At 40.8% G+C, this 13,742-nt stretch overlaps 1 protein-coding gene across 1 annotated transcript; it reads left to right on the top strand.

The window, feature by feature from the left end:
• The first annotated feature begins 129 nt into the window (after positions 1-129).
• Positions 130-12,886, top strand: LOC136108560 (uncharacterized). The gene is made up of 20 exons (XM_065850440.2): positions 130-214; positions 612-938; positions 1,421-1,550; positions 1,713-1,806; positions 2,589-2,739; positions 3,122-3,284; positions 3,811-3,936; positions 4,105-4,167; positions 5,138-5,260; positions 5,595-5,750; positions 6,369-6,422; positions 6,678-6,895; positions 7,628-7,704; positions 7,881-7,991; positions 8,546-8,632; positions 9,446-9,553; positions 9,747-9,868; positions 10,021-10,143; positions 11,281-11,323; positions 11,518-12,886. Exons 2-20 carry the CDS (start codon positions 833-835, stop codon positions 11,593-11,595), a joined length of 2,133 nt encoding a protein of 710 aa, XP_065706512.1. The 5' UTR covers positions 130-214; positions 612-832; the 3' UTR covers positions 11,596-12,886.
• Positions 12,887-13,742: the final 856 nt, after the last annotated feature.

The following is a 13,742-nucleotide window of genomic DNA, read 5'->3' as shown; positions in this document are numbered from 1 at the left end:
GCGTGAGGCGCACGACCCCCTCTGCCCTCACCAAATATGGCGGCCCCACCACAGCTCTCCCACCAAGCTGCCAGGGCGGAAGTAGTGCGGATGGCGTCAGTGCACGGGCCCTTTCCGGGGTCACCGCCTCGGAAGTACTTAGTTCGCTCAAAAAGTGGCGGCAGCGAGCGGTTCGACGGCGGCGGGAGCGGTGGAACGGGAGTGGGGCCGGGCGGTGAGGGGAGCGGCGGGGAGCGGCGGGGAGCAGGGGTTGGAGAGGGCGGTGTGGGGCCCGAGGGCTGGGGGGGGCGATTTGGGGACGGTTAGAGCCGAGGGGAGGGGGCGGTTGGGCCGGGGCTGGGAGGCATCCGTGGCCCTTGGAATGGGGAGGGGGCGAGTCTTGTGGTTGGGCAGGATAATGGGGCAGTGGTGTGAGGAGTGGGGGTAGTTGGGGTGCGATTTTTGAGCCTGGGAAGGGAGTAGGGTCTGCGTGGGGCACGTTGAGCAAGGGGTGGCAGAATTATTGTGAACCATTGTTGTCATCATTAGTTGGTTCTTTCAGAGTTGGTCCCACCAAACCCACCATAGAAATAGCAGATTTATTTATTTGTTCCCACCTCCTTGTTTTTTAGATTTCTCTCAACTCTGCATGGAACCTTCAAGGTCTTTTGAGCTGCTGGCTGCGACAAAGATCAAACATTACTGTCCCTAGTGTAACTCGCTCAACACAGATGAGGAGTTTGGGTCTTGGAGGAGCCCTTTGCTTCCCTTCCTGAGGAAAGGAACCTTAGAAGCGTGAACTTTGTGTCCCGTTTGCTGCCAAACCGTTCCTTTCTTTCGGAGTTCAGTAACCATGGGGCCATCGAAAGGAGAAGAGGAAGAACAGAGCGTGATCCTGATCAGCGATGATGAAGCTGAGAACACACTGGGGAGTTCAGTTCTGGTAGTTGACCCGCTGGGTGAGCACTGTGCACTTGGTGTTGATGAAGTTCTGTGAAGAACGTTTGAAGTCAAACTAAATTATTATACAATATGTTTGAAATGTGTCTTTATGCTGCTAAGAAAACAAAGCACTTCAAAAATAAATAAAACCGGGAGGGACCTCAATTATTCCGTAACTTTGGTGATTTCTTTGATGGCACGATTTACCTGCGTACTGTACTGAACTTTGCTGTGTGGTTTCAGAATATTACAAACTTAGCTGAGCCTGGAGCTTTTCAATGTCAATGGAATCCTTTCTGATTACATTATCTCTGTTGTGATAGTGTGACAGTTTTTTGTCGTAGACCACTGTACCATTCTTATTGGTACCATATGAAATCATAAGAAAAACTTATGCGTAAAGTGTTTTTATAAAGAAAATGTCAATAGGTGGCTGAATTTGTAATGAAGTCATAGTTACCTTTATACTGACTTACACCACATATTCTGTTCTCTACAGAGAAGTCTGCCCTGGAAGAGGAGAAATCTGAAGAAGTTGTGGATGAGGAATGTGAACTGATGGTGACTTTCTGTAAACAAGCAAATGTGATGCCTCATGCAAGATATGACTGTACAATACACCTGTTCGAGTACGTTCAGTGATGTGGAGGATAGCACAGGGGTTTCACTTTACAGATTTTGTCCATTTTGTCAAGTAACCCCGTTAGCTTTTTACCAGCTGAAAGCAGAAGCAGAATTGGATAAGAGCGTAACTTGTTTCATAAAGAACCTTCTGTTTTTTAACTTTGTAGGCGAACAGAATGTGATACCTGCTCACCCCTTGGAAAAAATGCTGATATTTGTGATCAGTGCTACTGCTACATTTGTGACAAACTCGCTGCTGAGGTAAGAAGAGCTGTAATCAAGAAATGCACAACTTTGAGTAAACTAAATTATTCAGCAGTCTGTTCAAAATAAATCATTCTTAAGCACACTAAAAGAATAAAGGATACATGAAATTTGATTATTTTAGCAGTTCCTCTCCTAAATGTTGATATCAGTCTGCTTCACAGTGCTGCTAAAAATGCGGTCACTGTCTGGGTTTATTTTTAGTAGTCCAGCAGTTGTTGGAGTCGACGTTCACTTGGTGTAAGCAAATGTCCCTCTGTTTGCTTTAGGCACACAGTGTGTGTCATAGAGTCAAATTACTCAGACTGCTGCTCGCTACACTAGAGAAATTCAGACATTTAGACTGTCCTAACTTGGAGTGCAGGGAATTGGGTGTGTAAGGTTGGTTTGTTTTTTTTCTTAAAACTGAGGGAAGCTTGAACTGTGAGCAAAGTTTGGGTGAACATGCAAAGCCAGTGCTCCATTACTGATTTACAGTGGGGAGGGCACCGGCCTGAAGTGTCTCTGGAAGGTTTTCAGGAATTATGGTGAAGTACTACGGGCTTTTTTAATTTTATTGTTAGCCACGATATCAAGTTATTGCCATATTGGCCTATTTCTCCAACTGTCAAAATACTTCACTGTGGCTTTGCCTAGATGGGTAAAGGATAAAATGAATTGTAGTCCTTCATTCAGTGGAACTAAGTTTTGACTTGATCAACTAGAGTAGAAGAAAGAAAACAAAAACAAAGCAAAACAAACAAAAACATTTCCCTGTTTTTTCACGTTTCATGAAATAGTGCCAAAACTGGACAACCTCTTCCCTCTGTCACTGCAACGCACACAACAAAAGCAAATTCTGGAAGGACCAGCGTGACTTTGCCTTGGCTGGTGTTCTCGTGATGTTCAATTTGGAGCTCACGGATATTGATGCGGACCTTCGGCACGGTGGTAAGTGTTCTGCTCGCAGGCTGGCCCGGGAGATCCGTGCCTCACCATGACCGCTCAGCCTGTGGCTTCATAGACAGTTTGTCTGGTCCACAGCTTTCCTTGCGAGGGCTTGGGGAGTTTTTAAGGCAGTAGGTTACTGTTGCTGCTCTCCTTCTTGGCCATACTCAGACCAGAGCCCAGTCTGCAGGTCCAGTTTTTGTGCTTTCCTGCTTTCCTTCCTCTGGAAGGAGCAACAAAGCTTTCCTGGCCAGTACAATTGAACGTAACTTGCTAAATATTTTACATAGGATTGTAAAATGATCGTCTTCCTGTTTCTTTTAGTTTTGGAAGAGGAAAAAAATAATTATTATACTAACAGCTTCCCGTCTGTCTGCTCTCTTAGGAAGTCTTCTAATAAAATTTATCCAGGAACTTTCTGTGGAATATAATAAGTATCTGGTTGGAGAAAAAATTCCTCCCACTCAACACGAATGCATTTGTCCCCCCAAACTGCCTGCTGGGCAGTGCAATATCTGCAGATCGCGCAACACAGAGGTTGTATACAAGTAAGTGAAAGCAGAACTTGTCTACTAGCAGTACCTGCTGGTCTATGCAGGCTTGCTTTCCTTTACTCAAGTGATATTCAGAATCGTGGCACCTGATATAGCAGAAACTTGGTTGAGAAAACTTACTTGGCCAGCAAGCTATTAAATTGCACTTGGATGTAGTTTAAACATCCCCTTAAATACCTCCTTAAATATGTCTTAAATATGACTTTAGGTACATCTCTTGTGCTATACTAAGGCACTTGATAATAGGCCTCATTATTATAGCCTGGGAAAGCATGAAAGTAAAGCTGATATTTTTACTGATTTGGTTTGTAGGATGGGGTTTGGCTTTTACTCGGTGTTATGTGCCTGTAAAATGATTAAAGTAACGGTTGTGCAAATACCCTGTCACTATCTTAGAAATGTTTTTCAAGGAAAGGCCTGTCAATTTGCTCTCAATCTGTAGAATGGTCATAATTGCCATTTGATGACAAAGTACGTCATTGCAGATACTTTATCTTATGGACAACTTGAACTTTCTCAGGTATTCTGGAGTTTTTGCGCTGGTAACAAGATTTTTAAATCAGGCAGAACAGGAGAGTCCCAAGGCTGCTGCTGTCATGTATTTGGGAGCAGCGAAAGAGATTGCACTCCATAAAGACCCTGCTCTGTAAGTACCAGTTCCACATCTAGGCTGCCACCTTCGTTTGCTCCTCAAAAGCTCCCAATGCTTTTTAAGAAAAAAAGTGTGTTCTTAAACAGTTTAGAATAGAGAAGGGGAAAGGGCAGGAAAAATCAATCAAATGTTAATTAGTGCTTTTTTTTCCTCCCCTCTTAGAAGCTGGCAGAACCTTGGTCACACGGCTTCGTTAAAGATTGCTGTCCCTTGTCTGCTGCAAAGGTGAGACTTGTCTTATTACACGGTGAGATGGCGATGGGAGGGCTTCTGGCCGCAAACCATCTGTTTGCCTTTAAAATGCATTTCAAATCACTTCTATTCAAAGGTATAAGTGAAATAGTGAATGCTTTAGCCCTTAAAACAGTGAACTTTGCACAGGTGTATAATCTGATGGTTCTGGCATCAAAAGCTCCTTAGTAAGCCCCAGAGTACATAGTGTGTGTGAAAGATGAAAGCAGCAGCCATGCAGGGCTCCTCTGGGACCGAGTGCTCAGGGATGTGACACAGTGAAGTCCCCCAGAGGCTGTGGAATGAGGACATCTGGCTCACTTGGTGTAATTCCTTTCTCATTTTAGCTATGTTTTTCACCTTTAACCCAAAAATCACTTGTAACAGAAGGTTAATGAGTTAAGAATTAACTTTTTTTCAGGAGCACTCAAAAACAATTATATATTCTCACCTCTCATTTGAAACTAATGACAGACATAACCTAAATCCTGCATTAGTTTTAATTTTAAATTACTATTATTGAAATTTTAATTTCTTCAAAAAGCAGGAAAAGGAATTTTTTTGGCCACCCTCCCCCAATTTTGAAAGACTAAACTCTTCTCTGGTGCATTATCTCCAGTTTTCAGTGAAGACAGAGGTGGTTTTGCTGGCTGTGAAGCCGCCAGGAGCTCAGTTGGTTTGCTGGGCTCACCACGTGTTTCTCGCATCTGCTCACTGGGGAGCTTTGTTTTCAAACTGAAGACCACAGAAGCTTGTTTTTACCGGAGTTTAAAAATAAAAGAGCAATACCGTTATTGACTACAAATCTCAAAGCATGAATTTAAATATAGATCCAAACTGTCTGACACTTAACCAAAAAAGCCCCAAATTTCCATAGAATAGTTTTCTGTAGAATTAAAAAGTATGCAACAATGTAGTAGTAATTCACTGATTTTAAGAGATTTTTCTTCTTTTCAATACACAGGATCACAACACAACTTCAGAGGATGCTGGTGTTGTGTGACTTTCCAAAAAATTTGTATGAAAAATTTGTTAATTTCTTTCAGTCCATCTCGCTTCCATGTCACTGTTTTGGCTTCTCAAATAGGTATGTTCTTCGGGTTTTGTTTACAGAATATTTGTTTATACAGTTGCCTGATTTGAAAACAGCTGTATAGAGTTGTATTTTTCACTCATAGTGTTACGTGTGAGTGTTTTATAGGAAGATTTCAGTATTGGCTGCTTTGAATTTCTCCTCTCCTTATAGAAGTTGTTTGATGTTATGGGCTAAATTGTTGTCCATATATTGTTTTTTTCCCCCTTAGAAGTCAGTTGTAAACCTCAAGATGTTTTATTGGTAAATCTTCATGTTACTTAAAGGAAATAAAGTGAGGAGTACCAGCAAAGCACACTTAACTATGACTTTATTTTTGTACTTTCAGCTTGAATGTTGTACCATGGGACGATATGTTACTGACCACAGTTTTAAAAGGCCAGAACATCACTGGTCAGAGAACACAGAAAGGAAGAAAAATGCGTCTGTGGGAAGCATTCCCTGTTATAGAGGCTCGAGTGAAGAAATTGGTAGACAAAGAGAAGTAAGATCAGTTTGGTTTAGCGTTTTTCATTTTATGAACCCAAGTTTTACATTTTGCAGTGTGCTGTTTTCCTAAAATCTGCAGAAGTTTTGTATAATGGGAAAACCTACAAAACAAAGACACATTTGAAGCTGTTCATGCCAGTCACTTACCAACAAGGCCAGTGGCTTTTTGAAGTTTTTCAAAGCAGTATCAAGCCCTTTGAACACTTCAGAACCAGAAAAGAATGTTGAAGTGGATAATTCCTTTGTTTCCATAACCCCAGTAGGTTTTAGATGTTGATGTTTAAAACAAATTCTGTTCATCAAAGGCTGACTAGTTGCAAGACAGCAAAAAAAGTGTGTTCTGGTCTTTGGAAGTCTATTCAAAAGAAGACAGTTCACTTGTAAAGGAATGTAAATGTAAAGGAAACCTCCTGTTTTATTTTACCAGAGAACAGAGATAATCCATGGATAACTTATTGGAACTTCCAACTGTCTCTTTCTGCCAGTTGTATTTCTGTGCTGTTGTGGGAAGATCTACTGATTTGCTTTGTTAATGGTAGTAAATATTTGATTGAGCTGTATATAGTTTTGCAATCCTTCCTCTTCTGCTTACCCTCTCTTTTTTTGTCCCCAGCTATAAAGAAGTTGTTCGCTACCTGAGAGCTGTCAAGTGCAATGATACCAAAGGGTAAATGGCTTTTAAAAATTTTTTTAGTTGCTTCTTTGTCTTAAGATTATGTCCCAATCTGTTTCTTGAATGTGTAATGAACTGGTGGAATGAAAAGGAGTAGGATTTTTGGGAGCTGTTTGCCAAGTGAAGGTACTACAGCATTGCCACCAACTTCAGCTTTACTAGCAGTCAAGCATAATCACATCTATACATACATACTGTAAAACTTTCATGCTAATGAGACTCAAATATTAATCTGTTCTTTCTTTCCAGGCTAGTAGACCTTCAAGATAAAATTCCATTCTACTTGTGTAAAAGCGGAGACCTCCTCGCGGCCGCACACTCGCTGTTGTTCCCAGTGGGCAGCCTGGCCTGCTGTCCCGCCTGCCGGGTGGTGCCGTTCCAGTTTGAGCTCTACCTGAAGATGTTCCGAACAGGCAGTGTCCCTGCTGGAAAGGATATGCTGGATGCTGGACCCTGGATTACAGTTGGCAAGTCTGATTTCTTGCTTACATATGTTTAGAACCTTAATTAACTACAGCTATTACCTTAGCATTAAATCTAATCGTATTCTGAGGGACTCTGAAGCCAGCTATAAATTGTCTGGACTAAAGCACAGTCCGTAATTCTAGGCAGGAAGAATGTTTTTGTATTTGAGCATGGATTTGTTTAGTACACTTCACACAAAATACTCACTGAAAGGAAACACAAAGCTCTGTTACATCACAGCCTTGCTGATGGCAGCGTGTGGCTGAGCGTTATGGTAAGGGTTTAATGATTTGTTTATTACTTCATGTTGTTATTTCAGCCACTGATAACGGTGGTCACCTATCTGTGTGCTACTTGTCAAGGTGTATTCTGAAATGAAAGATTTGTTTTGGAGATATTCAGCTGCTAGTAGAATTCTTAGAGGTATGAGATAGTGATAGTGTGTCACACTGTACTGTGCTGTGATGCACATAATGAGGATTTTGTCCTGTGATGGCTTAGTCTAAATTGTATTCAGTTCTTTGTAGCTTTCCAGAATAGCATTTTACAGTTGATGTTGGTTTTTCTATTCACAGCCTACAAAAAAAAATTGTAAAATAACTGTACACGCTCACTTTTTTTTTTGTTAGGCTTCTGTTGAAGCATATCTGTAACTAAGTTAATATTTTGCTTGTGTTCACACTCTATAGTTTTCAGGGAATATAAGATATGTTTTCGATTTTTATTTCTTGCAGGATCTCCTTTGAAGGACGGTGTTCTAATTAAGCAGGCACTCAAGCTCCTTTACAGCAATGTGTCACTGTACAGGAATGTGAGTCTGGTTTAACACTCTGTTTCTGTGGCCCATCAAGTGTTTGTATATATTACTCATCCAGCCTAGCTACTTCTCCAATGAAAGGATTTACTATCAAACCCTTTTCTGTTTGAATATTTCACATCTCTGTGAACAGATTTGACTTTATTTATAAATGTTCTGCTGTGTTTCAGGCCAAATGCTGGAGTTCCCTCATCATGATCTTGGGCAGTAGCAGTTTGCTGGAAAAAAGTGGGCACCTACATCCTCTATCCCTGAAAGAACCACCACTGGACTTCCAAAGGGTAAGGGAAACATGCTGTGAAATGGGCGAATCTGGTGTCTTGGGTTTAGACAAGATTTCATTTGATTTGGGCATTGGTTTCTTCCTCTAAATCCTAAGGTTAACTTGACAGTGCCTCATCAAATACTCCTGTGGTGTTTGCACTTTGCAGGATGTTGTGATTCAGGAGCGTTAAATACAACAGTAAGCAGATTAATTCTGCTTGCAGCTCAATGCCTAATGCTGATTCTGTATCTTTTAATGTTGAGGTGGATCAGATGACAGGGTGGATAGAAAAGCAGTTTAAGAAAAATGTGTTCAGATAGTCCTAAAGAATCAGTATCTGGGTATTTTCTTAACAAGAACAGAAGTAACTGATCTGCTAAGCACAGGAGGTGGAAATGAAGAGGTTATGTGATGTGGTTTCGTTAGTGCTGTAGCGCCTCAACTTAATCCTTGAGTATGATGTTGAACAGTCAACTTCATCTGTAAAAGAAAATGCTGAAAAATAGAAGTAAAAGCATGTTAAAGAACCATCTTGGACACCCTTCCCCTTACTCATGGCTTGTGTTGCAGAGGGTGCTTGCTGCCAGCGGCGGCCTTTTGGAGGAGCTGAAGGCAAAAATTAATGTTTCTTTACCACCTACTATTTTCTCTCCTCAAGTAAGTGTACACACAGTGATAAGGAAACTTACCCTTTGTTTTATTGTGCATGAAGATACAGCAGTATTGAAAACACTGGGATTATTTTCAAAAGCTTTTAAGAGGAAGTTTGAAGATTTGGGGTTGGAATTGGCAGAGGCTGTTCTTATCTGCTGTAGCCTGTGCTGTCAGAAGTTAAGAAAAGTCTGAGGGTAGTTCTGGTCTGATGCAATCTTCAACCTAGGACAAGCCTTATTTCAGCGCTGTCTAAGTTTATAAAGTGGGAGGGTTGGCAATAACTGATCTTCTTTTAACTTTCCTGGGCTGTTCTTGTGTTGGAGTCAAACTGCAGGCTGTCCTTTAAGACTTGGCACTGGGTTTGTCTCAAAACTCAAAATAGCCCAGAATTTCTCAACTTGTTTTGAACGTTGGTTTCAAGTGTAGTGGAACATGTTTAAAGATGGCTTGAAATGTATTTTGCATTTTATTCTTTTTTACCTATTTTGAGAAAATTAGATTTAGTTGACTCTACAAATAAGCAACTACTGGGCAAGAAGTTTTTTTTTCACTTAATTCTGCTTCTGTGAGGGTGTGAGACTTCATGTTTCTGGGAGGATTTTGAGATCACCAGGAGAAATATGCCATTTAAATAAAAGTACCTGTTTTATTCCCCCTTCTTTTGGTCTTCATGATATCCTTTGGATGTCGTGTCTGACATCCAACCTGTTTGACTGGGATGTAGTAACTTGGTGCTGATTTGACTGGGTATGATATACAAGTAGTGGGAAAGTGTCTTTTAAATATGTCTCTTTTTCTTGATATCTCTTCCTGTAGTTGCACCATGAGGCTTGTCTTATTCTTGCAGTACAAGCAATACAACAGATGCTCTTTTGTGACCTTCCATACTTGAATTCCTTCTTGGAGATAGCCCTGGCTTTTGGGGTGAGTCCTAGATATTGATTTCTGTTTTAAGATATTAAACCAAATTAAATTTAGAATCTGCGTAGGGATTTTTAGACACTTTTACCTTGGTTTTCATCCCCTTTAGCTTTGCTGACCTTTAATTTATTCTGATTTTTCTAAGAAATGACTGGCAACTAGGTTAAATCACTGCTCTTATTTTATCTCTTCCTAGAATAACTTTTGGGCTCTGAGGCTGTTATTGGACCATCTTTCCTATGAAGAACATGTTCTCCATGGCACTGTCAACCTGATTTTGAGAGATCTAAGTCGTCAGAAAGCAACAATGCTAAAACTGTGAGTAAACACTTGCTCCCTGAGGTCTGTTTGTGGAAACATAAGAGTAGTCCTGCAGCAGTAACGTTTAGCAGAGCTATAATCCTAAGGTCTAATGCTAGGAATGAATAGGAAAGTTGTCTCTGAATATCTGTGTTTTTTCTGTTGCGTAGGTGGCAAAACCTTGGTCCCCAGTACGTGGGTGAATTCCTTTGCCTGTTCCTGACATGCAGATACCAGAAGATGCAATCCATTGGCCTCTTCGCTCTGAGTATTATTACAGAGAATCTGCATATGTAAGTGTGAACCTACTTCACAGCCAAAGGAAATAATCTCAAATCTACCACAACCGTCATGCTCAGTATCTTTACCGTTGCTAATAACAGGGGAGAATAAAAAACAAGAGTTGTCAGTTAAGACTGTTAATGAAGAGAAAACTACCATCAGTGTTGCAACATGAAGGTTTTTCTGTGTTACCTGTTGAAACCAAATGGCCTTTTCACTTCATGGTGTCCAATGTTATAAAAAAACATGTTGTCTGATCTTGGCAACCCTGACCAGTTGTCAAGATGACATGTGGTACAGTCTAGTTCTAATACTTAAATATCACTGACATCAGCAACCACCAAAAAACCTTAGCTGGGACTTCATAGCAAACCAAAAACCAGATATTTGGGAACATACAGGCACTGTAATGCAAACTGGGGACAGCATTAGGGTTCTGCCTCTCAGCCTCATTTTAAAAGAAGAGACACCACCTGCTCTGCAGCAGCACAAAGCTTCAGTGGGTGTGGAAAACAATTCTGGACAAGTCCAAGTGCTTTATTTAGATTACAAATGATAACAGAACACCAATGTGTCACTTTTGAAACCACTGATTGTTTATAAGTATAATCCTCACTCTTCTGTGTTACGCAGTGAAGCATTATAGGCTTTAGAGAGATAGACTTTAATGTATTGACACAGTAGTTTTCTAATTAATTGGCTCTGTGGTTGTGTACCAGAAGGCAGAGTAATTGCCAGCGCTGGCACTTTAAATTCACACGTAGCTGATGGCAGCAGAGTGGTGAGAGTTTGCCCCTTAGTGACTGTCTTATGTGGGAAATAGAGACCTGCGAGTTGACTTTCTTTGTGAAAACCTTCGCTGCGTGTAGCTGCGAGAGTAAAATACCCAATTTCACTCAGTTGTGTATGAGCTAAGTTGTATTTTACAAATTTGCAATTCCATTAATTGTCTTTGTTTTGTGAGGCTTTACAGTGTATGCTCTAGCACTTATCAAAGAGAATCTGTTTCTTATGGGCTGAAGTTTAGGTGAATAGTTGGAGTAGCCTTCTTGTAAAGCTTTGAGTAATGCAAACCTCAGAGTGGCTGAGACAGGGGACAGGTCTGTCCTTGTGAGAAAATGGATTAAGATCCTGTATCTGCTTTTCAGGTGTCCATGGGCAAAGCATCTTTGCAATTTCTTTCACAATGCAGTGAGTATCTCTGTTTTAAAACTGAACAACAAAACATGTCAACTGTATTACGTATCAATTAGATATTTAAATATATCACTCAATAGATCATGTATCAAATATATCATATGTCAATGTAATTTATTATAACATTATTATAAAAATTACTGAAGTATACTAGCAAGTATACTAACTAGTTATTTTCCTCTGCGCAGGGATTAAGGCACCTGCCCCTTGGCACTGCAACTCATCATGAAATCTTGAAGTTCATGAACGTTTTTGAAAAACTGTAATTTGGCAAAATCTTCAGGAATATTTTCCAATTTGTCTTAACCTGAGAAATCTCTTCCTGAAGTCCCTCGTGTTTTACTTTGGTCAACGTCTCCAAAATCATTCAGCTAAAAACTGACTTCAGACAAACCCACAACTGAGATCCTGGGTGAAGATGGTGAACAGTGGCTGCATTTCAGCAGATGTGTTGGGGGCATTTCCTGTCCTGCAGGTCCATGTATTAAGTAGCAGTTTAAAGAGGGAGTGGGTTTAAGTTTTGGGTTTTTGTTTTAAAATGGTCTACAGAGCGATGCTGACCAGGGAGGAAGGAGGGGAGAGACACACAGATGAAGTAGAAAAGCACCGCAAGTCTTTACTTCTGTGTTGCACAGATGCGCTGTGGGCGAGATAACAACTGCTGAGAGAGGAAATGAATTTAAAAAAGAAACCTGCGTCTTCACAGGTGTACAACAGTGTGCGATAAACTCAGTTTGCACACTTTTTTTAATGTGCAGGGTCTTTCAAAGAGATGGACCCAATTTTGTTGAATTGCAGACTTCAGATTGGGTCCATCTTTTTGAAACACCCTGTGTAGTTATAAAGAACAAGCTACTCTTGAGACGGAAGGACATGAAGTGAGACTTTCTTGCTCGCTTCAAGAAACAAGGTTCAGGAAGACTTAATGCAGTAAATAGCTTCTTTTCTTTGTAAATAAAAATGAAGGTCTAGTTTGAGGGGCTTTGCTTTTGTTTTCTGCAGTAGGTGACTGTTAGACTGATGCTGACGGTTCTCTGGGTTTCTCAAATCATTGTAATGATAGGTTTAGGAGTTAATTTTTGAACTGTGGAGGGAGAAAGACAGCGATATTTCTGGGCTGGTTGCTGCCCTTTGCCTGCTACGATACCGTCTGCATTGGTTTGGCAGTAAGGGGAAAAAAATCCTAATATGTGATGAGCTGTATTTTGCACATTCAAGGCTTTCAGTGGCTTTTGCTGCTTTTGTCCTAAATAAGCAATGCTATTCAAGTCTTCTGCTAATGTGTACAGGCATCTAAATCAACATAATGTTCAGTAAAACTCTAGAAAAATCTGTTGTTGGTTCTGTTTGGGGGTTCTTTTGTGGATATTCTGGGATTGGGATTTTTGAGGGATTTTTTGTGTGTTTTTTGGTTTTGAGGGGGCTTGGAGGTTCTTTTGTGGTGTGGTGGTGTTGGTTTTGTTTTATTGTTTTTCTTTAAAGCAGTTGCTGTACCTTTATTTCATGCTACCCATGTTGTGACTGAGGGGGAATAAAAAGGGAGGAGGAGGCTGCAAACACTGATCTTTGTAGGTGCTGTATCGACGTTCTCTGCTGTGCCCTGATATCAGAAATGCTCTGGGGCTCTCCCAGCGTGCAGGGATTGGGCAGCTGACTGCTCTGAAGGTTCCTTGGCTCCCCAAAATAATCCGTAGGGTGTCACATCATGCTTTGTCACTTTGCTGTGGGTGTAAAGAGACAACAGCAAACCCCAAAGCAATAACAGCAAACCCAAGTAACCCCTGACTGATATCAGACTGAACTTGGACTGGGCACAGACCTCACTGTCGCCCTGTTTGGTGCCCTGTGCAAGAGGGCACAGGGAGGGGGGTGTTTTGTTACCCCTGGATTTACCAGCACAAAGAAAGGCTTGGAACTCCTTATTTACTGTAAGTAATATAATATTTATTCATTATTTATCCACTTCTGAATTGCAATGAATTATGGCAACCCTTATGGTGAGGGTTATGTTGTAGATAATGATATAATCTTTTATGTATGAGAACAAGACTTTCTCTGAAGATCTGCACTTTGGACACAGGTTGGAGAGACAAGTATCATCATTACAGTCAACCCCAGCAGAAAACATCTTCCTGGTACCTGGAGACTGTGACTAGTGTAACCCCAAAGGTAAACTGGAGGCTGATCTTGTCTGCTTTGCTCTAGGTATAATTGAGATAAGCAGAGCTCATTAAAAATGGAAATGCATGGTTTGGAGAGGAAAACGGGCGCCTAGAGCTCTCTTGTCCAAATATTGTATTTTAGAAAACAGGACTCTGCTGTTTTAGCAAGTGTGTGTACAGCTGATCCTGCCAAACAATAAATAGAACATTGGCAAAGAAGTGCCTGTATTGAAAATGAAATTTCATCTGAA

Source organism: Patagioenas fasciata, chromosome 15 (assembly GCF_037038585.1).
Source record: "Patagioenas fasciata isolate bPatFas1 chromosome 15, bPatFas1.hap1, whole genome shotgun sequence".
NCBI lineage: Eukaryota > Metazoa > Chordata > Aves > Columbiformes > Columbidae > Patagioenas > Patagioenas fasciata.
Note: the sequence above shows the minus strand (reverse complement) of the source record. Positions and strands in the feature narration are given on the sequence as shown.

Bases quoted from the DNA above. Each gene is read 5' to 3' on its own strand.
- LOC136108560 (XM_065850440.2), top strand. From the start codon at position 833: ATGGGGCCATCGAAAGGAGAAGAGGAAGAACAGAGCGTGATCCTGATC. The intron at 3,937-4,104 runs GTAAGTACCAGT...CTCCCCTCTTAG, and splicing joins CTCCATAAAGACCCTGCTCT to AAGCTGGCAGAACCTTGGTC. The intron at 9,554-9,746 runs GTGAGTCCTAGA...ATCTCTTCCTAG, and splicing joins AGATAGCCCTGGCTTTTGGG to AATAACTTTTGGGCTCTGAG.